A 27508-nucleotide genomic window follows, 5' to 3' on the forward strand; every position below is an offset into this window, starting at 1 on the left:
AAGACCAGCTGGCCAACACGGTGAAACCCCATCTCTACTGAAAATACAAAAATTCGCTGGGTGTGGTGGTGCACACTTGTAGTCCCAGCTACTTAGGTGGCTGAGACACGAGAATCACTTGAACCCGGAGGCGGAGGCTGCAGTGAGCCGAGATCGCACCACTGCATTCCAGCCTGGGTGACAGAGCGAGACTCTGTGTCTCAAAAAAAACCATAAACCTACAAATGTCCTGAAAAATTCCATGACAAGTACATGCTTCCTAATTTGTATTTGCTGTGTTCCTTAGCTTACAGTGAAAACAGAGGTACTGTTTTAGTCTCCATATTTCCTCAATATATGTATTTATTAGCAAAATGCTTTCATAGCAAAGAAATTTTATTTAATGATGGCCAATTTTACATCTAAAGCTGGTAATATTCAAAGTGTTAAAAAAACCATCATATTGGTGTTACACTTTATTATTTTTTCAACTAACTATATTAATTAGTTCCCTGAAAGCAGATTGTAGAGTTTTACATTCACAAAATAATTATTCATTTTCTACTAAAATGAAATAAAGATATAAATCACATTTGGCCTTAAAATTAATTTATGTGAGTACTTAATGTTTCTGGATCTGTTTTCTCATCTGTAAAAGAAGGTTAGATGAAAACATCTAGTCTCAACTAGTTTTAAAACTGTTAATTTTATAATAAGAAAACAGCAAAACCATATGGTCATACCATACTTTAAGCCAAAAACGTTTGAAAAATTAGATGTATACAAGCTAAAGGACTCAGTAATTATTAGTTCACATAAAAGGACTCTGCTTTCACTCCAGAATTAGCAGCCTCCAAAAATTTTTCAAAAACATACTTGATATTTATTGAAAATGAAAATTCATCATGTTTCTGACATAAGATACAGGGATATAAGATTATGTCTTATACTTCTACTAAGAACCATAGTTATCTCACTGATATTATGATAAAAAGCATAGTATATATGAAACCATTTAGTTCTTAGGCAATTCATAATTCTAAGATATTTCAGATGTTTTGAAAGTATTCAAATAAACAATACGGTTATAAATAGGTCCACTTTTTTTTTAGTGGAATAATGTGAAAGACTGGACTTTATCTCAAGGAGGCTTCAGAAACTATGTAATCCAAAACCATGTAGCTATAGTTAACTATCATATATTGATGAAAATAAGTATTTGATATAAAAATGTTACCTGATCAATTATAGAATTTAGCTTGGTAAGTAATAGAAATCCTCGACCATGGACAAGGTACTGTCCAAGGGTTGCCATGTGCGTCTCCTCCTCTTCTTCCTCCCTGGCCTCCACCCTCTGGACCACTGCATTGCAAAGCCGGTTGACATCGGTCAGAAATTCACGTGCCAATGAGTTACTGTCGGTGCTCATGACCGAGCTATAAAATAAATATTACAAAAAAAAAGATTAGGAAAACAAATACAAATTTACTTTTAAAACTATGTGTTTTTGTTGTTTGTTTCTAACTGAAGATTGGCTTAAAATTACTGGGAATTGGTACTTAACCCTATAATATTTTCAGGCATAGTTCTGACCTAGTCAGGTGCTTCTTAGACAATTCCTGCCATGGCGAAATGAATCCCAGGTTTGAAATACCTGAGCATAGCTGAGAATGGGTAAGTAACAGCACCTGGACAGAAGACATTTTCTCTTTTTAAGAGAGAAGACTTTCTTTCTTCAATACAATAAAAATAAACCGATTACTTATAAAATGTTCTTGGTTTACATATTTTATAATAAATTGGTATTTTAAAAATATAACCCATTTTTCACTTGATAGAGCCCACCAATCACTGACCCATCCTCCCCAAACACCAAAGTTCAGTTAATAAAAAGGATTTCCAATCAGGTGAATAAACGCTGAATAATTCTAACAGCTAAAGTTATGCCACTTCAATTCTTATGACATATTTAAATCAAATAAAGGGTAATGTGACATTTTAAGATTAAGGAAAATAAGGTACAGCAAACAGAATGGGGGAACATAAATACAGAGAAAAATGTACAAATTTCCAGAAGGGAAAAACCATGAACAACAAAATCCCCAAGGAGTTTCAAAATCGTTTCATCTCCGGGCTAAAAGTAATTTTGAGGTATCCAGTAACCTTTAAAAGATGTTTAACGTAGAGATGTTAAGTTAAATAAGACATGTATTGCCTTACCTCCCTTCACCCACTTCAGGGGGAAGCCCTCCCCACAGTCCCTGCTGAGAGGGCAGTGCATATATGACTATGCCTCTTGCCAAGAGGCACAGTCAGGCTCTGGGCCCCAGTTCAGCTACAATCCATGCTCATCACAAGATGTGACTTGTATAGTGTGGGCTGCAAAGAGGAACTGGACTTATCAGGTTTTCTTTCTCTCTCTTGGGAATTTAAACTAAAGGGATATAGTTGATGTGCTGAAAGGTCACACAGAGATGGGGCTGTGGTAGTCATTATGAGGTAGCTGAGGGTCAGAAGCCAACAAAGAGAAGTAGATAAACATGAAAGGGAAATACCAGAGAAATTCCTAATACTACCTTAGTTCCTGTTCATTCTGGGACCTCATAGTTTAATTCTTTGATTCCCATCAGAATTCTAGGTATTACAGTAACTCTCTTTTAGTATAACAAACGTCAATATTTTTAATATTTTTGAATATTAGAAAGGCAGAAAAATATAAAGTACATCTCTCATTCTAAAATGTGGCAATAACCTCTATTATATATTAATATTGGTTCTTTATATGCTTTCAGAAAGTAAAATTATTCAATAATCCAATAACCTAATTTATATTCAGTTCATATTTATCCAACTTTAATATATTTCATTGAATCTGTTAATAATTTTAGGATACATAATTACTTAGTACACCACTAAAAAAGAATTAAACTACGACACAATGCTTCTTATCACATAAAATTTCCCTACAATATCACCTTCTGGGCCATCAAGACCATTCATGACACAGCACTTAAGAGAACTGCACAATTGTTTCTGGGATTTTCCTTCAAAGCTACTAATGTCATTCTATAAATTTATATGCTGGTGCTTTCTTGATCTTACCAGATGGTATCAGCAGAAAGTTTCAGAAAACAACCAGGAAAACATTTAAAACTCAACAGGTATAGTACCAGCAATGCACAGAAGTCTGCTGAAGCACTGACAATGTGAAAGTCTATGGTCAAGTGCACTCATGTGCAAGCCAGGTCAACTACTTCACAAGTGCTTATAAGACACCATCCATTGCAAGATACACTGCAACCTTAGAAATATTAAAAATGTGAAAAACTGAAAAATTATGGGAATAATTAAGTCTATCTTCTAGAAATTAAGATAATGGAAATCAATATAAATTTTTAGATATAAAAGTTAATGCCATATCAGTAAAAGGCATTATAATCTCAACAGAAATGTATGTTTTTTCCTGATTTAAAAATGTACCTAAAATATATACATGTTTATATGAATAGGTTAGTGTATATACATGATCTATTACTTGCTTTTATTTCATTTAGATATATTGAAAAACACATGAGCTCTCACTCTTTAATAGCTGTATGGCATACTGCTACATGTAAATACTACATATATTGCATTATGTTATAGTTTACTATGTAGCCAATCTCTTATTTTTGAATAGATTGTTTCTAGCTTTTTATTATCGTAAACAAAGCTACAATTAACACCCTTATACTATTTGCACCTTTATCTTATTTCCTTGAAGTAGAAATTGCTGTTATTTCATAAGGTAGGTTTTACATATTTCTTGTTAAGTTTACTCCAAGGCACTTTATATTTTTGCCATTATTATGAATGCGATTTTGTTTTCCATTATATATTCTAGGATTTAAAACTGGTATATAAGGCCAGGCGCGGTGGCTCACGCTTGTAATCCCAGCACTTTGGGAGGCCGAGGCGGACGGATCATGAGGTCAGGAGATCGAGATCACGATGAAACACCGTCTCTACTAAAAATACAAAAAATTAGCCGGCTGTGGTGGCGGGCGCCTGTAGTCCCAGCTACTTGGAGAGGCTGAGGCAGGAGAATGGTGTGAACCCGGGAGGCGGAGCTTGCAGTGAGCCGAGATTGCGCCACTGCACTCCAGCCTGGGCGACAGAGCGAGACTCCGTCTCAAAAAAAAAAATAAATAAATAAAAAATAAAACTGGTACATAGTAGGCACATAGGAAGTGGATTTCTTTTGATATAATAATCATATATCTAAACTTCTGAGCTTTTTTATTATTTTGTTTTGAATTTCCCAGATATAATACTCTATAATCTACAAATAACAAAAATTCTGAATTATCTTATCCAATATTCATACAATTTCCATTATTCTATCTAATTGTATTAGTTTGCACTAACAGAACAACATCAGTTGTGGTGATGGGGACACTTTTGCTTTGTACATTAGGAAGTATTCACCTCTTCCTAACAGAAATATTGAATTTAACTGAATGACTTTCAGTCATTTTTAATGTCAACTGAAGAGACGATTGCACGGTATTTTCTTTAAATTTTTTCTAATATTTAAAGTACCCAGAAACAAAGAATATATAACATGAGGTTATAGCCAACAACCAGATATAAATGGTATACTGTATATATCCTTTTGTAACTTTGCTTTTTCCTCTTAATGTTATGTTCATTCCATTAAACCATCATGCAATATACCATTGTATGAATAAACCACAAAGTATACATCCATCTCTACTAAGAAAAGTTTAGCTGTTTTAACTTTGGGGTTTAACGAATGTCACATAATCATGTAGTTTCAAGCCTTCAAAATCATGTTGATGGTTAATATTTATTACATTATATACTTACCAGTCTTTCACCACTGCTGTAACATTTAGAGTCTATATCATTTGGGCTCATAAACTCGATGAAACAAATATTCTTAGAACAAAGCTTCACCTACAAAAAAAAAAGACAAACATATTAATCACAATAGTAAACCACAAATAATTTTAACAAAGTTGTGACATAATCAGTGGCCAGTCTTCATACATGATGTATGAAACCACCAATGAAATTTTTACATCTTAGAAGCACACTAAAAAAATGCCTACTTCAAGAATTCCTCTTGAGAGGGAATCTTGGAACATAGTGATCTGAAAAAGCAACTCAATAATAGCTTCTACTTTTCCTCTTCCAGTTCTTAACTTAAAACCTCCAGGTAAATCACAAGTTAACTGCAAAGGAGAATTAGACCAGTCTTTTAACACTAGAATCTAGGAGGCAGTGGAATATCTAAATACTATCAAGAAAAAAAGGTTTTCAACTCAAAGTTCCTAGGTACAGCCATTACTTTCCTGTTAGGATGAAAGGTATTTGAGGATACATAAGAACTTAGACAATACTAAAACCAAACATCAATTTATTAATCATTATCAAATTTCATATCCTTATTGAAGTTTTTAAATGAATTAATCTTTTGTGTAGAATATAATGAAGGTTATTTCTAGAAGACTAAAGGATAAATTTCTATTTCTGGGATAGCAACAGGATATTTCTCTTTAGTTACCTGCTCTCCCCTTCTCTACAGTGCTTACCAGGAAGAAGCATGAAGAATGTTTCCTTATCATAGTTATGCGGCAAACATGATATTCTGAATTACAAGTTTTAAAATCAGATTGGTTTTTTAAATTATTTTTATTAAAAAAAAAATGAGACGGGGTCTTGCTGTGTTGCCCAGGCTAGTCTTGGACTCCTGAGCTCAAGTGATCTGCCCACCTTGGCCTCCCAAAGTAGTGGGATTACAGGCGTAAGCCGCTGTACCTGGCCCAGAGTGATCTTTAATTACTTCAAAATGCTCAATTCTGGAAAACTGTCTTAAGTTTCTTTCAGCTTGCCAACCAGTTCTTGTACCACACATTATTCTAGGCACTTGAAGATAAACCAGGCAGAAAACAGCTGTGTTAGACAATGCAGGGCTTTGTGTGAATTAGGAAAAAACATCCCTTCCTGATGGGTGCAGCTCCACAGCAGGGCACATAGCTATCAAAGCACAGGGTATATTTCAGTCTCACCCCCTCATTCCTCTGGCAGAGCACCAGAAAGCAGTATATCAACGGCTCAACCAAGAGTGGAACAGCCCTGGAATAGAGTCCTAACACACCTTCCATACCTGTTCCTGCTGCCTCCTAAGCTAATCAGTATCATGCAATTTTTTTTTTTTTTTTTTGAGAGGAGTTTCACCCAGGCTTGAGTGCAGTGGCGCGATCTTGGGTCACTGCAACCTCTGCCGCCTGGGTTCAAGCGATTTTCCTGCCTCAGCCTCCCGAGTAGGTGGGATTACAGGTGCCCACCATTATGCCCAGCTAATTTTTGTATTTTTAATGGGGGGGGGGATTTTGCCACATTGGCCAGGCTGGTCTCAAACTCCCGACCTCAGGTGATCCACCCACCTCGGCCTCCCAAAGTGCTAGGATTACAAATGTGAGCCACCGTGCCCGGCCCATGCAGATATTTTTAACTTTAAAATTATGGAAGGGGAAAAAATAAAATAAAATTATGGAAGGGAAATTACTGGTCAAACTGTGAGCCTAAAGATGGTATTATATTAGTTGCTCTGACCACTACCACCCTCCAGCTTGGACTACCACAAGGCTGATGGCTCTGCCATCTATCTTGCAATGCTAAGATGATTCCAGCTAACTCAGTGCGGCCGTAAGAAGTGAAAGCTGGCAGCTGGTCAGCTAGATCTGTCTGTTTCTCTTATCGAGGGACATTTTCTAGGCCAAGCTGAGGGATTTCTCTAATGCTCTTAAACTGGCATGGCTTCTTTATCTCTGTATTTTACAAAGCCTCACTTGAATATCTATGCAGTTTCATTTTATCCAAGATCATAATTCTAACCACCAGCACAGTCACATGTGTCCTCCTTGAGTCTGCCAGCACGCTTCATACACACCTGTATTCTAATTTTTATCATCCTGTATCATTCTAGGTGTCCAGAACGTCTGGAAGTATAGATACATTTTTAATAATGATGCCCTTAGCCCATTATATATTTGCTTCTGTTTCCAAACTACATAGACACACCCTGTAGTTACTTATCTATGACTGTTTTACCCTCTAGGTCACAAGTTACTTAAGGCCAGCGACCCTGTCTTATTACTTTTTGCCTTTTATAGCTATAATGCCCAATTTTAAATCTAACTTTATTACTATAATTTCAATTTCTAATACAACAATTGTTATAATGTCATAACAAAGAAAACTTGCCCCAACGATATTCTTAGAATTTTTATATCCTTGGCATTTACCATAAATGAAAAACATAGTAACAAATGCCTATAATCATATAAATGACCTTCTCAGAAAAATCATGTTTCACTTTTTCTCATATAGCGACTGGTAAAATGTAAAATATGAACAAGCAAAAACAAAAGATACATACACAAACACTGATTTAATGTATTAGCTACATCTCATTTTATGTCATCAGAAGTTTCATCAATATGTCATTTATTTCAACAAATGTTATTGAACATTTACTGTATGTGAGCTACTAATTTATGCACTGAGTTTAGAGCAGAATCAAAATCCTTACCATCATGTATTATAGTGAGGTAGAGACAGATGAAAAGCAAACATACACTATAATGTCAGGTCATGTTAATTCGATGAAAAAGTAAAACAAAGTAAGGGTATAGAGTGATAGGAATGCTGTTTCAGATAGGATGGACAAGGAAGGTCTGAAGCAGTAATATTTGAGCAAAAACTTGAATGGAATAAGTAAATGGACCATGTGGGTATCTGGGAAATGTGTGTTCCAAGCCACTGAGATAAATGTATGCTGGATGCACTGGATATTGAGTGCAAGAGGAAAAGAGGTAAAAAATAATTGCAAAGAAAAAGTGAGAAAAGTCAATCCATTCTTCCTTCTCAGGAACTAAAGTAAGCATGGAAAGAGGAAATAGAAGTGTTCCCCTGAAACCATTTCTCCCCAAGAATGGAAGTCCCTCCCAATGCCCACCCAAAAAAGACTATAAGGTTTTTTAGCCTGTGTGAAGAATAGTACTGTTTACTGATAGGTAAGACTGACATAAGAACAGTTGGGAGGGAAAATAACGTTCAGTTTTAGCTATGTTAGGTGTGATAGGTTTCTTAGAAATTAAGTAATCAAGTAGGCAGCTGAAGATCAAAACAGGCAGGGAAGCTGGAACTAGTGAATCAGTTTGGGAATCATCAGGATATCATCAATAAATTTTTAAAGCCATGGGACTAGACAGATGAAATAACCCAGAGCAGTGCTGTTCACCAGAGCTTTCTGAGATGATGAGCCTGTTCTATAATTTCTGCCACACAATATAGCAGACAAAAGCCACAGGTGGCTAGGGGCTACTATAATGAACAGTGGGGATCTAGAGAATGAGTGTAAGGGAGCAGAGAAGAGGTTTCACGACTGAGCCCTGGGTTTAGCAGGCTGAGTCAAGGGAGAGGGTAAGTAACCAATACAGGAGACTGAGAAGGAACAGCAAGTGAGGCAGGAGAAAAATCAGGTGAGTGGTATCTCCCAGAAACCAGGTGAAGAAAGCTTGAAACAGAAAAGAGTAACCAATGCTATCAAAAATTCTGAGAGAAAGCTGGCAGGTGCAGTGGCTCAAGCCTGTAATCAGAGCACTTTGGGAGGGTGAGGTAGGCTAATCACTTGAGGCCAGGAGTTCAAGACCAGCCTGGGCAACATGGCGAAATCCCATCTCTACTAAAAATACAAAAATTAGCCGGCATGGTGGTGCACACCTGTAATCCTAGCTACTTGGGAGGATGAGGTATAAGAACTGCTTGAACCTGAAAGGCAGAGGTTGCAGTGAGCTGAGATTGAGCCACCACATACCAGCCTGGGTAAGAGTGAGACCCTGTTTCAAAAAAAAAAGAAAAAAAAAAAAAGAGAATTCTGAGAAGTAAGACGAAGACTGGGAATTGACTGCTGGATTTAGCAACATGGAAGTTATGACAATCTTTTCAAAGAATGGTCTTGGTGGGGTGGAAAAGAGTGGTGAGGAAATGAAGGCAAGCAATTTAGACAGCTCTTTTGAGAAGTTCTGCCACAAAGCATGCAAGGGAATGGGTGATGGCTTGAGGGGGACATGAGATAAGTGAGGTTAAAAAAAAACCTGATTAATATTATAGCTTGTTTCTAAGCTGAAACATAGTATGTTTCTCTAACAGAGAAAGGAAAACAGATGAAAAACTAGAATGAGAAGAGATAATTCTAGGAACAATGAGCAAGCAAAACGAAGAGGACCAACGTACAAGTGGAAGGAACAGTGGCAGTTCATCTAATTGAATAAGAAGAATGTCAGAGAATATGAGTATAGATGTAGGAAGATTAGTATATTCGGCAATAGGAGGACCAAGAAGTTTTTTTCAGGTGCTTCTATTTTCTTGGTGCAATAAACAGCAAGATTGCCAGCTGAGAGTGAGAAGTGGGAAGGAGGTGTTAAACTGATGAGTGTAACAGGGTCAAAAAACAGCAGCCCATAAAAGACCTCCTGCCAGGCTGCCAATGAGTAACTAAATCAAGATTGAGTTCCATTGTTCAATAACTATACCCATACTATAATCCAATTCTTCTTCATGTTCCCAAGTATAGAATGGTAGACTGTCAAATACTCTATGGGAATCTAGATATATTACAGCTGCGGCATTCTCTTAATCTGTAAATGTAGAATCTATAGGTAGAAACTGGGTTATCTGGAATGAATTCTTAGAGAGCCCACATAGCCTTTATTGCTCATCTTTTCTTTAAGTATAATATTTGAAAATCTTTAAAAATGATCTCTAGAGTCTTTTGTGGAAGTAACATCAAGTTTACAAAAATCTATGGAATCTACATTCTTTTTAATTTTAGAACATTATTCCTCCACAGCCTTCTATAAGTTTTCATATTTCACCATAATTACTCAAAGATTATTAGTTCAGCAACGACATTAACAAATGTTCTCAGAATCTGACCGTGATATGTGAATTCATTTTAGAGCATCCAGAGTTCTGATACAATCTCCTCCCCAATCTTGGGCTTCAATTTTCTCCTCTTATTTTCCTCACTTCTACCCTTATTAGTCTGTGTGTAGATCATTCTCCATGTCAGAGAAGAGAAGAAGGCTAAGAAATTTCATTTGTTCTCTGTATCTGATTATTGGGTCCATTTGTTGGTAAGAATCTATTATTTATTTGTCATATTCACTCTCTCTCTCTCCCCCTACTGCCCCACCCCCCACCCCCACGCCCTTTCTTTCTTTTTGTAGAGACAGGGTCTCACCATGTTGTCCAGGCTGGTCTCCAACTCCTGGGCTCAAGTGAACCTCCCGCCTTGGCTTCCCAAAGTGTTGGGAGTACAGGCGTAAGCCACTGCACCTGGCCTCATTTTCGTTCTCCACATATAAAATGTAAAAGGTCAGCCCAAACTTTTTCAAAATCTTAGCTCATTATACTACCAGGACTGTGTTCCTATTCTATAGGTTTTATATGTGTCGGTGTGTGTATGTAGGTGTATATATCTATATCTATATATCTATATCTATATATAGATCTAGATATATAATAATTATTATTTTTTTGAGACAGAATCTCGCTCTGTCGTCCAGGCTGCAGTGCAGTGGCATGATCTCGGCTCACTGCAACCTCCGCCTCCCAGGTTCAAGTTGGCCAGGCTGATCTCAAACTCCTGACCTCAGGTGATCCGCCCACCTCCACCCTCCCAAAGTGCTGGGATTACAGGCGTGATCCACTGCACCCAACCATTTGGTTTCATATCCTTCTTTCTTTCTTGTGCACATTATTTAAAAATCAGTTCATGCCGGGCACAGTGGCTCATGCATGTAATCTCAGCACTTTGGGAGGCCAAGGTGAGTGGATCACCTGAGATTAGGAGTTCGAGACCAGCCTGGCCAACACGGAGAACCCCCCCATCTCTACTAAAAATACAAAAATTAGCCGTGTGTGGTGGCACACGCCTATAGTCCCAGCAACTTGGGAGAATCGCTTGAACCTGGGAGAGGAGGTTGCAGTGAGCTGAGATCGCGCCACTGCACACCAGCCTGGGCGACAGAGCGAGACTCTGTCTCAAAAAATAAAATAAAACGAAATAAAATAAAATAAAATAAAAATAAATCATCAGTTCATGTGGCCACTTTCCCTCTCCCTTTCCTTCACATATTATTTCCAATTGTTTAGTAGAGATACTGCCTATTATCACCTTACAACTACTTTCCCTTCAAGAGACTATCTCTGGCATCTTACCTACCTTTACTTTGAATTTTAGGAACTCTGTACCCCAATTCTCTATATTCCGGCTTTGTTCCATATTCTTCTTCCTGCTTATTAGTCTGCCAGCTATCATTTACAAAACAACCACTTTGTATCAGACACTAAGAACATAAAGTAATTCCAGTCTCTGCCCTCAAGAAGATTACATTATGGTGGCAAAGGCAAATCAATATATAGGGTACTATGTACTGCTAAGGGGCACTTAACCCAATTTGAGTGGCCAGGGAAGCTTCATGAAGAATAAATTGAAGTTGCACAGGTAAAGGGAGAAAAGAAGGGAAGAAAAGCATTAGAGATGGAAACAGCAGCTCAAGTTAAGTCACTGAGGAAATTACAGTAAGTTTGGTGTCACAACTACAAAATGAGAAACAGGAAAAGTGAGGAGGGAGTGGCTGGCAAAGACCAGATGGTGAAAGGCTTTGTACACTATGCTAAGAACCTTGGGCTTTAATCTACTGGCTAGTGAGTCTTATCAGAATCACCTATAGAGTTTGTCTAGGCCCCATCATCAGAGAACCTAATCTGCTAAACCCACAGCAAGACCTAAACATCGGTATTTTTCACAAGCTTCATAGGTGATTCTAATGAACAGTCAGGGCTGAGACTCACTGCTACAGGTGACAGGAAGCCCATGAATTATTTTGAACATGTGAGTGGCAATCTTGAACACATAGGTCATTCTAGTGGCAATGTGGAAGACACATTTTATGGAGAAAACTCTAGCTGCATGAAAACCAATTTGGAGACTGGCGTAATACTCCAAGCAAATGGTAACGATATTTTTTTCTAAAGCAACAGTAGAAGAATGTAATTTTATTAAATATCCAAGAGTTAAAATGAGCACAATTTTGGTGATTAATTGGATGGAGAAGTGAGTGGTAAGGGAGGGATCAGGACAACTCTCTGAATACTGGCTTGGTTAACTGGATAAATGGTACTGCCACCTGTGAAGAACGTAGAAGAAAAACTGAGGCATGTGTGCAGAGTCTGCTGTCAGGGCAAAACCACTCCACACCAGGTGAGCTGAGTCCTCTGTCTATTAGGCCAGTGACCAACTTCTTTACAGTGACTACTGAGACTAAATCCACCATGCCTTTCATTCCAATTTCAGCAATGCTCAAAATGTATACCTTCTCAACAACTATCCTTAACTCCATCTCATGGTTTCCAATACCAGACCAAATAAGGAAACAGCAAGTATGGACTCTCTTGAGAAGGCAGGATTAGAAAAGAAAAACAGTAAATAGAGAGGAGCTGGAGAAAGAGGCATAGGTCAAGGAAGATTTTTTTTTCAAGTATTTTTTTGTTTTGTTTTGTTTTAATTTTATTATTATTATTATACTTTAAGTTTTAGGGTACATGTGCACAATGTGCAGGTTTGTTACATATGTATCCATGTGCCATGTTGGTGTGCTGCACTCATTAACTCGTCATTTAGCATTAGGTATATCTCCTAATGCTGTCCCTCCCCCCTCCCCCAACCCCACAACAGTCCCCGGAGTGTGATGTTCCCCTTCCTGTGTCCATGAGTTCTCATTGTTCAATTCCCGCCTATGAGTGAGAACATGCGGTGTTTGGTTTTTTGTCCTTGCAATAGTTTACTGAGAATGATGGTTTCCAGTTTCATCCATGTCCCTACAAAGGAGTATTTTTTTTTTTTAAAGAATTGGAAGAACCGTATTTTTAGGCTATAAGAAATAAGAGGTGGCGCGGCGTGGCCAGCCATCTCCTATCAGCTCTGATTGTGTGTACTTCTTCCCAGCATCACTGGCACCATGTTGGTAGCTTAAAATCATCATGGTGAGAGTATTTACATCATGGAAATGGGCAAATGCTACACGTTAGGGTCTTTTTTGTTTCTTTCTCTAGGAGAGCCACTTTACTAGCATACCACTGCAGCCAGCACAAGGGAAGATACTGAAGACAGGGGCAAGAGAATGAATGAATGAAGGACAAAATTCATAGAAAAAATAAGTGTGGATTGGATCAAGGGCATAGGTGAAGAGGTTAGGCTGGGGCGGGGAAGCAGGAGGGGACACATCATCCTCTGAGGCTGAGGGAAAGGAGGTAAGGAGAGTTGCAGATATAGAAAACAGGTGGAAGGCCAGAAACTGAGGGAGCTCAAGAATGACTGCCTCAATTTTTTCATTCAAGTAATAGGCAAAGTTGTCTGCTTAAAGAAGAGAGTCTAGAGATTGGGGGCTAAACGCTAAGTAATTTAGAATAATTATTGGAAGAATAGTCAAATGGGGGAAAGTAGTGATGACAGACAAAAGAATTTACTGGTTGGCTACTAGCTTAGCAGAGGTGGAAAACCATGAATTTCTGGTGGTATGGATTTTTTCAGATATTTCAGATTCACCAGCAGGATTCAGCTGCTTGGGTCTAATAGTAGACAATGCAGATTGTTATCACTGATCTGGAAATGGGAGTTTTGGTGGGTGGAGGCAGCAGAAGCATAAGTGAAAGGGACCCAAGGGTATGGGTGGAAGAACAGTCCTTATGGCCAAAAATGAGACACAGACTGGGTAGGAAAAAGAAAGAGGCCAGGAAAATAAATGTTGATAGACAAGGAGAAAATCCAGGCAATCAAGGAAGTGTGGATCTCTACCAGACTGAAGAGTACACAATGTGGGAATGAAGATGTTAGAATTTTTAGATTTCTGAAACAAGCAGTCCCAGACAACAACTTGCCCTGCAAGCAGATGTCTAAAGTGAAGTGAAAGTTAAGGTCCTTGCAGTTAAGTAACCATGAAGCTAGTATTTTTGGACAACAGATCATTGTAAGTTCTTAAAATGAAAGCCCTATAATGACAGAGATTTTGTCTGTTGTATTCACTGCTAAATCTCTAGCACCTAGAACAGAACACAGCTAACAGCAGGCATTCGATTCTACTCATTTGTTGAATGAATGGCATGGCCTCTCTCTCACGATTTTCATTAGGTTAATTTGTCTAATTAAGCCCCTCGTAGTCAAATTAGGTCAAAGATAGACTCAAGAGTACTGGCTCCCTGGATTATTTCCTTTACCTTCTGGAAATGAAATGGTCACTAAAGTCAGTCAACAGTGGCTCTGCTTTCATTGAATGAGACTTCCTGCAAACATCTGGATAGTTAACTTTGATATCTTAGCTCTGTTCCGGTTCTGTGATTAATTTCCACAACTTATTATCCACCTAAATGATTACAGAATTAAGCTATCACCCTCAGTCTTGTGGATTTTCACGCATTTATCTTCTTGACATAGAAAACTACTACACCCGCCCCTCACACCAAGTCATGACCACGTACATTCTTCACTTTTAGGGCAGCTCCTCATATAATGGCATTTTTAGATGCCTTGTCATGTCTGTATTCTAGGCAATGCTATGAAGGACATTACATGTACCACTGAAAATAAAATCTCAAGCTCAACAACAGGGCAAGAAATGGTCCCTAGGTGGCTGAGTTTCCTTTTCAATAAATATCAAATGGCCAGTGGCCACAGTGATAAGAAGGGGAAGGGGTCCATTGTGCTACAGTTCCCTTTTTCACAAATTCATTAATCCCAATATTTATTTCTTAAGTAAATATTTTAATAGACATTTATTAATATGCTCCAGCTCATTCTATTTTCACTATTTACGAATCTGTTCTGAATAGTGGGATATACATACAATAGGCATCATGACAGTAGTGAAATAGGACCCAGAAGCCGCAGATCAGGAATCTAGCAATTACTAGCTAGTCACACAGAGCTGTGTGAAGTTTGGCTGCCTCTTCCATAAACTACCCCACAGAGTTGCTATGTGGAGCCTAAGAAATTATATAACCTCAGTAAACACTGTTGACAAATTTTATAGCTCTATGTAAATGCTCAGTACTAGCTGCACACCTTATGACAGACAGTGCCATCTGAAGGAAGAAAAAGATCACTGCAAGCTTTCCTCAGATCAGAGTGAGGAAAATGCTGTTCTGTTTCATAACGCTGTTTCCAAGGAAGCACTGAAAAAAAAAAAATAGGGAGTCCCTGTATTTTCTGCTTTTTCCCTGTCTTGTGGCTTCCACAAGAAAAAAAAAGAAGTAAAAGGAAAAAACAACAAAAAAGGTTATAATAATGATATTTATTCTTATAGCTTGATGAGAAAGCATACATTTTCCTCATCAAACAGTAACACCCAAAAGACTTGATTGTTAGTCTTTCACCAAATGCCAAAAAATCCCGGAAAATTCCCTTTTAAAGTAACACTATGTGCTTGCCTAATTTTCTTAATTCAATAGTATTAGGGAAATTGCCACTGGAAAGACTTTTTTTCAAAAATGTTATGTGCCAAAGAGGAGACTGTGATAAATCAGGGTTATTGTAAGAATTAGGCAAAATAACGTACAGAATAATGTGCCCAATAAATTCTGTTAAATCAAAATCTGCCATGATTTGAAGCAGCCTTCTTGAAAATAAAGGTTAGTTTATATGGATTTAACTATTCTAAATCCCATCTCTCCAGAGTTTAATATATATTGATGATAGATTGATTAGCAACTTTCTCAAAGATCTCATAGTCTTTACAACACACCAGTAAAAATAAAAAATCTTTACGAGAAAAAAAAGATAACACCATTTATACCATTTCATAAATGACATGAATAAAGGAATAAACATGAATAACTTAGAATCGTATGTTGTCATAATGGCAGAAATTTTAGATATCATATTCTCTAACCCCACATTCTACAGTTGACAAAAACTGAGGCCTACAGGTCCAAGGTCACAGAAATGATTAGTCACTGGACTCCCCTATCCCAGTTGTCTTGGAGTTACATATGTTTTGGGGGGTAATTAACTAGAACTGAAATAAGCAAGTTTAGAAGATACATCGCCTGTCTTCTTCTGTCAGGTCAATTAGAAATTAGACAACAGGCAAAGGCGTTTCCCTAATACTAAATACTACCTCTAAATGGTATCCAGAACCTTTACTCAAGTCCACTGGATTGTAATACATACACCTGGAAACAAGATTTTTAAACCTCTCTCTACAGACTTTTTAGACTATAACACAGAACTATATGTCTGAAATGCAGGACACTGGTGAGGGGAAGGGGACCAAAGAGGGGGAGGGGGAAACTGCATTTGTTCAGATTAATATAATTCTCTTTAAAGAATAAGCGAGTTAAAGCATATCAGTTGAACTGTACAATATTTAAGCAAGAAAATATCTGTTAATCTAAGCTTTACTGTGTAACTTTTTAGTCAATACTAGATGTGTTAAGCAATAACCATCAGAATGATTCCTAACTAAAGAGAGGAGCTCCTGGGATCATGGCGATGGGAGGCAGGACTAGATTGCAGCTCTGGACAGAGCGGCATGCGGGGGCTCGCATTGTGAATTTTAGTTCCAGATCCACTGCAAGAACAAACCAGCAATCCCGAGAGGACCCACAGACCCTCTGAAGGAAGAGGATTGCTCCTGCAGACCCCAGGAGACCCCCAAATACTGTGAGTGCCCCAACTGTGCAAGTGGGAAAGGGAGACTCTCCTCTCCCGAACACACACCCCCACTGGAGAAGCTGAAGGTCTGTTTGCTGGAGAAGTTTCTGACCTTACCTGGAGCTGAATCAAGTTAGAGAGCCGAGCCTAGCGAATTACAGAGGTAGAGAATGCAGCAGAAAGGCCCTGGGAGCTCCCTGGGTCCTTAAGTAGCCCATTCCTGCCTGGCACCACAAGGATCCATTGGGAAGGTGGCCAGAGGAGCAGGGGGTAAAACCCCATAGGGAAAGGAATTCTCTAGCCTAACTTTCTAACAATTTGAACGCGGTGAGAAGCCTGCTGGCCAGAACTCGGAGGAGGGTGCAAATCCACCACCTCGCAGACTTCACAGGTGGAGGGAAGAACTAAAGCCCTTTTCTTTGGCAGGTGGATAGCCTAGGGGAAGTTTTCAAGCCCATCTAGCCCTCAACCTGGAAACAGACTCCCGGCTGTTAGGGGGGACACGGTAGGAGTGAGAGTGGCCCTTCGGTTTGCGTGGGAGCTGGGTGAGGGCTGTGACTGCTGGCTTTCCCCCACTTCCCTGACAACCTTCATGACTCAGCAGAGGCAGCCATAATCCTCCTAAGTACACAACTCCAGTAAACTGGGAATCTCACCCCCAATTCCCCACAGCAGCCGCAGCACGACCCAACCAAGGAGCGGCTGAGCTCAGACACACCTAGCCCCACCCCCACCTGATGGTCCTTCCCTATCCACCCTGGTAGCAAAAGACAAAGGGCATTTAATCTTGGGAGTTCTAGGGCCCTGCCCACAGCGTATCTTTCTCTGTACTAAAGCTGATGCTTTCTGGAAAGCGCCACCTCCTGGCAGGAGGCCAACCAGCACAAAAATAGAGCATTAAAACATGGCCAACCAGCACAAAAATAGAGCATTAAACCACCAAAGCTAAGGACCCTCACGGAGTCCATTGCACCCTCCACCACCTGAACCAGAACAGGCGCTGGTATCCATGGCTGAGACCCATAGATGGTTCACATTACAGGACTCTGTGCAGACAACCCCCCATACCAGTAGACTCGCTGGGTGGCTAGACCCAGAAGAGAGACAACAATCACTGCAGTTCGGCTCACAGGAATCCACATCCACAGGAAAAGGAGGAGCACACAACATCAAGGGAACACCCGGTGGGACAAAAGAATCTGAACAACAGTCTTCAGCCCTAGACCTTCCCTCTGACAGAGCCTACCCAAATGAGAAGGAAACAGAAAACCAACCCTGGTAATATGACAAAACAAGGCTCTTCAACACCCCCCCAAAATTTCTCTAGTTCACCAGCAATAGATCGAAACCAAGAAGAAATCCCTGATTTACCTGACAAAGAATTCAGGAGGTTAGATATTAAGCTAATGAGGGAAGGACCAGAGAAAGGTGAAGCCCAGTGCAAGGAAATCCAAAAAATGATACAAGAAGTGAAGGCAGAAATATTCAAAGAAATAGATAGCATAAAGAAAAAAAACAACAAAAAATTCAGGAAACTTTGGACACACTTAGAAATGCAAAATGCTCTGGAAAGTCTCAGCAATAGAACTAAACAAGTAGAAGAAAGAAATTCAGAACTCGAAGACAAGGTCTTCGAATTAACCCAATCCAACAAAGACAAAGAAAAAAGAATACAAAAATATGAACAAAGCCTCCAAGAAGTCTGGGATTATGTTAAATGACCACACCTAAGAATAATCAGTGTTCCTGAGGAAGAAGAGAATTCTAAAAGCTTGGAAAACATATTTGGGGGAATAATTGAGGAAAACTTCCCTGGCCTTGCTAGAGACATAGACATCCAAATACAGAAGCATAAAGATCACCTGGGAAATTCATCACAAAAAGATCTTTGCACAGGCACATTGTCAACAGGTTATCCAAAGTTAAGATGAAGGAAAGAATTTTAAGAGCTGTGAAACAGAAGTACCAGGTAGCCTATAAAAGAAAACCTATTAGATTAACAGCAGATTTCTCAGCAGAAACCCTATAAGGTAGAAGGGATTGGGGCCCTATCTTCAGACTCCTCAAACAAAACAATTATCAGCCAAGAATTTTGTATCCAGCAAAATTAAGCATCATATATGAAGGAAAGATACAGTCTTTTTCAGACAAACAAATGCTGAGAGAATTCGCCATCACCAAGCCACCACTAGAAGAACTGCTAAAAGGAGCTCCAAGTCTTGAAACAAATCCTGGAAACACATCAAAACAGAACCTCTTTAAAGCATAAATCACACAGGGCCTATAAAACAAAAATGCAAGTTAAAAAGCAAAAACAAAACAACAACAACAAAAAAAGTACACAGGCAACAAGGAGCATGAGGAATGCAACCATACCGCACATTTCAATGCTAACATTGAATGTAAATGGCCTAAATGCTCCACTTAAAAGATACAGAACCACAGAATGGATAAGAATTCACCAACCAACTATCTATTGCCTTCAGGATACTCACCTAACACATGAGGACTCACATATGGTCAAGGGGTGGGAAAAGGCATTTCATGCAAATGGACACTGAAAGCCAGCAGGGTATTCTTATATCAGACAAAACAAACTTTAAAGCAACAGCAGTTAAGAGACAAAGAGGGACATTATATAATGGTAAAAGGCCTTGTCCAACAGGAATATATCACAATCCTAAACATATATGCACCTAACACTGGAGCTCCCAAATTTATAAAACAATTACTAATAGACCTAAGAAATGAGATAGCAACACAATAATAGTGGGGGACTTCAATACTCCAATGACCAGACAGGTCATCAACACAGGTCAATAAAGAAACAATGAATTTAAACTATACCTTGAAACAAATGGACTTGACAGATATATACAGACATTTCATCCAACGACTGCAGAATATACATTCTATTCAACAGCACATGGAACTTTCTCCAAGATAGATCATATGACAGGCAACAAAACGAGTCTCAATAAATTTAAGAAAATTGAAATTATATCAAGCACTCTTTCAGACCACAGCAGCATAAAACTGGAAATCAACTCCAAAAGGAAGCTTCAAAACCATGCAAATACATGGAAATTAAATAACCTGCTCCTGAATGAGCATTGGGTCAAAAACCAAATCAAGATAGAAATTAAAAAAATTCTTCGAACTGAATGACAATAATGACGCAACCTATCAAAACCTCTGTGATAGAGCAAAGGTGGTGCTAAGAGGAAAGTTCACAGTCCTAAATGCCTACATCAAAAAGTCCGAAAGAGCACAATCTAAGGTCACACCTCAAGGAACTAGAGAAACTAGAACAAAGCAAACCCAAACCCAGCAGAAGAAAGGAAATAACCAAGACCAGAGCAGAACTAAATGAAATCGAAACAAACAGAAAAAAAATACAAAAGATAAATGAAACAAAAAGCTGGTTCATTGAAAAGATAAATAAAATTTATATACCATTAGCAAGATTAACCAAGAAAAGAAGACAGAAAATCCAAATAACCTCATTAAGAAATGAAACAGGAGATACTACAACTGACACCACTGAAATACAAAAGATCATTCAAGGCTGCTATGAATACATTTACAGACATAAACTAGAAAGTCTAGAAGAGATGGATACATTCCTGGAAAAATACAACCCTCCTAGCTTAAATCAGGAAGAATTAGATACCCTGAACAGAACCAGCGAGATTAAAATGGTAATTTAATAATTACCACTAAAAAAAAAGTCCAGGACCAGACAGATTCGTGGCAGAATTCTACCAGACATTTAAAGAATTGGTACCAATCCTTTTGACACTATTCCACAAGATAGAGAAAGAGGGAACCCTCCCTAATTCATTATATGAAGCCAGCATCACCCTAATATCAAAACCAGGAAAGGACATAACCAAAAAAGAAAACTACAGACCGATATCCTTAATGAACACAGATGCTAAAATCCTTAACAAAATACTAGCTAACTGAATCCAAGAACATATCAAAAAGATAATCCACCATGATCAAGTGGGTTTCATACCAGGGATGCAGGGATGGTTTAACATACGTAAGTCAATAAATGTGATACACCACATAAACAGGATTAAAAACAAAAATCATCTCAATAGATGCAGAAAAAGCATTCAACAAAATCCAGCATCCTTTATGATTAAAATTCTCAGCAAAATCGGCATACAAGGGTCATACCCTAATGTAATAAAAGCCCTCTATGACAAACCCACAGCCAACATAATACTGAATGGGGAAAAGTTGAAAGCATTCCCTCTGAGAATAAAACAAGACAAGGATGCCCACTTTCACCATTCCTCTTTAATATAGTACTGGAAGTCCTAGCCAGAGTAATTGGACAAGAGAAAGAAATAAAGAGCATCAAAATCAGTAAAGAGGATGTCGAACTTTCACTGTTTGCTGATGATATGATTGTTTACCTTGAAAACCCTAAGGACTCCTCTAGAAAGCTCACAGAACTGATAAAAGAATTCAACAAAGTTTCTGGATACAAGATTAACGTACACGAATCAGTAGCTCTTCTATACACCAACCCCGACTAAGTGGAGAATCAAATAAAAGAACTCAACTCCTTTTACAATAGCTCCAAAAAAAAAAAAAAATTAGGAATACACCTAACAAAGGAATTGAAAGACTTCTACAAGGAAAACTACAAAACACTGCTCAAAGAAATCACAGATGATACAAACAAATGGAAACACATCCCATGCTCATGGATGGGTAGAATCAATATTGTGAAAATGACTATACTGCCAAAAGCAATCTACAAATTCAATGCAATCCCCATCAAAATACCACTATCATTCTTCACAGAATTAGAAAAAAAAAATCTAAAATTCATACAGAACCAAAAAAGAGCCTGCATAGCTAAAGCAAGACTAAGGGAAAAGAACAAATCTGGAGGCATCACATTATCTGATTTCAAACTATACTATAAGGCCATAGTCACCAAAATTGTGTGGTACTGGTATAAAAATAGGCACATAGACCAATGGAACACAATAGAGAACCCAGAAATAAACCCAAATACCTACAGCCAACTGATCTTTGACAAAGCAAACAAAAACATAAAGTGGGGAAAGGACATTCTTTTCAACAAATGGTGCTGGAATAATTGGCTAGCCGCATGTAGGAGAATGAAACTGGATCCTCATCTCTCACCTTATACAAACATCAACTACACATGTACTAAGGACTTAAACTTAAGACCTGAAACTATAAAAATTCTAGAAGATAACACTGGAAAAACCCTTCTAGACATTGGCTTAGGCAAGGATTTCATGACCGAGAACCCAAAAGTAAATGCAATAACAACAAAGATAAATAGCTGGGACCTAATTAAACTAAAGAGCTTTTGCATGGCAAAAGGAACAGTCAGCAGAGTAAACAACTCACAAAATTGGGAGAAAATCTTCAAAATCTATACATCTGACAAAGGACTAATATCCAGAATCTACAACAAACTCAAACAAATCAGTAGGAAAAAAACAATCCCATCAAAAAGTGGGCTAAGGACATGAATAGACGGTTCTCAAAAGAAGATATATAAATGGCCAACAAACACATGAAAAAATGCTCAACATCACTAATGATCAGGGAAATGCAAATCAAAACCACAATGTGATACTATCTCACTCCTGCAAGAATGGCCATAATCAAAAAATCAAAAAACAGTAGATGTTGGCATGGATGTGGTGAACAGGGAACACTTCTGCACTGCTGGTGGGAATGTAAACTAGTACGGCCTCTATGGAAAACAATGTGGAGATTCCTTAAAGAACTAAAAGTAGAACTAACATTGGATCCAGCAATCCCACTACTGGGTATCTACTCAGAGAAAAAGAAGTCATTATTCGAAAAAGATACTTACACACGTTTATAGCGGCAAAATTCACAATTGCAAAATTGTAGAACCAACCCAAATGCCCATCAATCAACAAGTGGATAAAGAAACTGTGGTATGTAAGTGTGTGTGTGTGTGTGTGTGTGTGTGTGTGTGTGTGTGTGTATGATGGAATACAACGCAGCCATAAAAAGGAATGAATTAACAGCATCTGCAGTGACCTGGATGAGACTGCAGACTATTATTCTAAGTGAAGTAACTTGGGAATGGAAAACAAAACATCATATGTTCTCACTGATATGTGGGAGCTAAGCTATGAGGACACAAAGGCATAGAATGATACAATGGACTTTGAGGACTTGGGGGGAAGAGTGGGAGGGCGGCGAGGGATTAAAAGACTACAAATATGGTACAGTGTATACTGCCTGGGTGATAGGTACACCAAAATCTCACAAGTCACCACTAAATAACTTATTCATGTAACCAAATACCACCTGTACCCCAATAACTTATGGAAAAATTAAAAATAATAAAAATAAAAAATGTTTATTGGCAAAAAAAGAATGATTCCTAACTAAAGACAAAACAGAAAGTTCATTAGGAATATTATTTTTATATATTTACTTTTATTACTATAAAAACCTTTATAATCTATTTTATAGTGGATAATAAATACACTCTCGAGAATACTGAAGCGAAATCTGGTACTAAATATGGGAAATTAAAATATTTAATGGGCTTTGTGTGATCAAATTCCTCTTGGAATTTCAAATGCAGATCAGGGAAAGAAATGACACTTAAAGTTCTAAATTAAATAACTGAATAAGAAAATTCATGAAAACCACTTTAACAATAATATAAATGGTTTCACAAACTGAAATCTTCCATAAGACAAATAATGATCCCATATTTATTGACTACTCACCATACTTGGTGGTATGTTCAACGTTCATTGAATCTATTAACTTTAAAAGAAATGATAGTAGTTGTTTAGAGCCCAGGCCCTTCTTGACAAATACTGAACTTGCTTCTCTGAATAGTGCATTAAGGAGCATCTGACTAGAAGTCAAGATGTCATGTATTCTTAGGAAGTAAAGATTGTGGTCTCCAGTTCCGTAGATACTAACGTTGGGACAGCTTCAGGAAGGAAATGCTGTTAAGGCTTTTAACTACAGACCCTACAGAATCTTAGTAACAACTCATGCATGCCTCAATGGGAAAATGAATTCAGAGTTCCAACTTGAATTGCTAGCAATATATTTTGCCCCATTCTCCCCCAGCCCCCTGCCTATCAGGGAGGGAGAAGAGATTCCTGTACCTCCAAGCCATTTGTGGTAGCTCCAACGATCTGGGGAAAGGGGTCCAAAAAGTAGGATAGCAGCATGTAAGGCAAACAGTAAGCCAGTTACACGTGTTGAGGTAATCTCAGCACTTTGCCGGACCTTTTTCCCGGGGAAGTCTCACAATGCAACACTCAAGTATACTGTAGTTTATTTTGTCTGTAAGGGCAAATCTTATGCATTCTAAACATTCTAAACAACCATCTTAGAAATGAGCCTCTGGAACACAGTCATATGTAAGATGTAATTGCCATACTCAAAACAAATTTTTTCAACTAATACTGAGGTGACAAGTTGACTGACAATAAAGGAAAACTGCCAGAGTTTGCATTTAATACATTATTTTAAAATGAGAAACCATTCTACAATCAACTTTCAGAGAGTTAAACGATCTCTGGGTTAATGACCATATCACCTCCCTCAAAATTTTACAGATAAACTAAGGCAGACAGCGGTTAAGAGATTTCCCAAAAGTCAGAGGACTTAACAGCTAGGTCTGCAGAGTCCTATCCAATGTTTTTCCTAATATTGCATACAATTTTTGACAGACTACTCACAACCAAACTATATCTTTCAGAATTCTACCTTTCAGAGCATTTTAGTTATTAGGTCTGGCACAACTTGCAACTGTAATTAGACAGTTTTCTGTGTGGACAGGACAGAAAACTGACTAATTACAGCTGTACTTAGTGCCAACTCCCAAGCACACGTCCAAGCACCACAAACTTCTTGCCCCCCACAAACTTCTCAAGATGTTTTACAGCTTTGTTATCTTTTTCCATGTTTCTACATCGTACATTTATACCAAAAAGTAAATGACTTGGAAAAAAATGTTGCTCCTCTTGAAAAGAAGTATTTACATTTTAACAAGAAGTAACACCTTCGGCTCTAAAGAGCATCAGAAATTTCAGCATCAGAAGGTTAAGAATTGGCTCTGAACTAGATGTTCTATATTTAAAATGTGGGAATATAATAATCCTTAACTAGTGAATATGGAAATAAATGGTTGTGCTGTTCCTATATTTATTCTGTATTGTGCATTTAGGCTAAGTTAAAGTAGAAAAATGTATTTAATGAAATATTTCCAATTTATGCAGAATTGTGTAAAGAAAACTAAAAAAAAAAAAAAACATGTGTAACAGCAGTAGAGCAGTAGTTCTGGGGGAAGAACGGAAATCTAAGACAGCAATGGCCCAGAAAAGTGTACATATTATTTTTTCGTATTTCAGGGTGTCAATAAACAACATTGCCTATTTCTCTACCCCTCTCCCCAAGCCCATGAAATCTTGGTTAACATGCCATTCCAGCTGCCTTGAAACCTGGGGCACTGACCTAGGGAGGAGAGGTTATTCTGGCTCCGTGTGGGACAAAGCTGGCCAGGAAATAAAGGAAACTCAGGCATAGGGCAGCCAGGCAAAATTTTAATAGAAATTCAGAGGAAGTCACACTAAAACGCACCAAACTTAAGCCTTTCAACAGGTAGTTCATTTTTCCTAAAAACAAACAAATTCAGCAACCAGGTATCTCAGGAAGAACCTGTGTTTGGCCCTGAGCACTGTAAAAGGGTAGAAATTCTGAGATATTATAGTTATAGAGAGAGAGATGGCATTTAAAAGAACTATGAAGGTTCATCCAGGTAAATCATCTCCCCGGCTTTCTATCCCTGTTAGAAGGAATGTGCTAGATGTTTTACACTGACTACTACATCCCTCCTCAAAACAGACCTTTGGATTTTTATAGCATGATGATGATGATAATCTAGCTAACACTTACAATGATTAATTACTACACATCAGGCACTACTGTAAGCACTCTACGTAAGTAGAGTAGTTAGTTTAATCCTCCTAACAATCTCCTAAGTAACATTATTATCCCTAGTTGACACATATTGGAAACTGAAGCACAGTAAGGTTAGGTCATGGCTCAAAGTCACAGAGTTACTAAGTGTCAGGGCCAGGATTCAGACTCGTGCAATCCCTTTGTATTCTATATACAAATTTCTATTCTCCAAAGCAAACATTGACTTCTCTCTCCAAAAAGCCAGCTCTTCCTTCTTCATTCCTCTTTCAGTTAATGGCCTCTACCCAGTGACTGAGGTGAGAAACCAGAATAGCACTTTATCTAGCGCCTAGTCAATTCTCCCTCTTGACCGCTTACTGGTTCACCTCTGCATCTGCTGCTCTATGACCTTGGGTACTCGACTTCCTCTTTCTAAGCCTCAGTTTCTCATCTATACAACTGAGTTCATAAGAGTACCTGCAGTTATTGTGAATATCAACATTAAATGAGATAACTCATGTAAAATGCATAGCACAGTGCCCGGCAGATTGAAGGAAAATCAATAATTATTAGATATTATCATCATCACCTTGAATCTGGTCCTTCCCTTCTCATCTTACACCTAAGCATCCTTAGACCTTCAACTCCTCTCTTACTTGCAATACTAACAAACTCCTACTTGATCACACTGTCTGGTCTATTTTTTGTCTAATCTAAATATACAACCACTAAAAGTGTTACTCATATCCCTTGGAATGACAAACGTCACTCCAATTCATAGGGAAGAAGATCCCAACTGCTTATTATCAAAGTATGCAATATCTGCTACAATTTAGCTTTTCCAAACTCCCAACACATAACACGTTGTACCACCCTGCAATTCCTTCAAAGGGTATACGCTTTCTCAACTAATTTTTTTATCATGTTGCTATGGAAATTCCCATTAATTCCCAATTAATTACTTTTCCACATGCCTCTGTCTTATTATTCATCACACTGTACTGTATTGTTTCTTTTAAAACTAGATTATGCTTTTCTTAAGGAAACCAGATCTTATTTGATCAGAAAAATATGAGCATCTAACACAGTACCACAGATAGAAGAGTTCAATAAATAAACACCAATTCATTTAATACTAACTTTGATAGAAAACATTTTAATATTCAAATACCTTTAGGAAATGTTCTCCCAGGTAAGGCTCTGAGAAATAGACACATTTACAAAAGCCATTCTCTATTCCACAACAAGCATTTAAGGCACTACCGAAACACCTTGAAAACCTTACCAAACATTTTTCATATTAAAACCAAAAATCTTCAGCAATAAAATTTTGGATGCTTATTCATACTATGTTAAAGATAATTCAAAGCATACAGTTTAAAAGTTCTTGAAAATCAATTATAAGCATGATAGTTTTCCATACCTCCTGAGGAATGCTAAAAACACAGCTTGGAGCCTTATCCTAAATGTGAAATGAAAATAATAAAAATAATTTATGTAGCTGTACTATAATAATAAACTTTTTTCATATATATTTTGCATAAGATTAAAGATTCTGCAAAATAAGTTTTAGAAGATTCTGCAAAACAAGTTTTAGACATACTGAACACAGATATTTATAAGCTTTAAATATACCTTGCATGTATAGATAGCACTTTTCCTCTTATTTCATAATTCTTAAGACACACAAAAAATTAGCTTCCCTTCAAAAGAAAGAAAAAATAATAATTGAGGCAGTCAATTACAGAAAAATGTGTTTACTGTTATAAA

At 37.9% G+C, this 27508-nt stretch overlaps 1 protein-coding gene across 4 annotated transcripts in view; it reads right to left on the reverse strand.

Annotated features, from left to right (window-relative positions):
• The window catches only part of LYST (lysosomal trafficking regulator), a 218835-nt gene that overhangs the window by 163596 nt on the left and 27731 nt on the right, over window positions 1-27508 (reverse strand). For all 4 annotated transcript variants that reach the window (XR_004244971.2, XM_032136200.2, XM_032136199.2 and 1 more), the window contains exons 2-3: window positions 4849-4938; window positions 1217-1415 (exon numbers count right to left, since the gene is read on the reverse strand). Coding sequence is in view for 3 of the 4 variants with exons in the window: in XM_032136200.2 (XP_031992091.1) it covers window positions 1217-1408 (192 nt within the window). In the remaining variant the exon portion in view is untranslated. The remainder of the gene's footprint in view (window positions 1-1216; window positions 1416-4848; window positions 4939-27508) is intronic.

Source organism: Hylobates moloch, unplaced genomic scaffold (assembly GCF_009828535.3).
Source record: "Hylobates moloch isolate HMO894 unplaced genomic scaffold, HMol_V3 SCAFFOLD_18, whole genome shotgun sequence".
In the NCBI taxonomy this organism is placed as follows: domain Eukaryota; kingdom Metazoa; phylum Chordata; class Mammalia; order Primates; family Hylobatidae; genus Hylobates; species Hylobates moloch.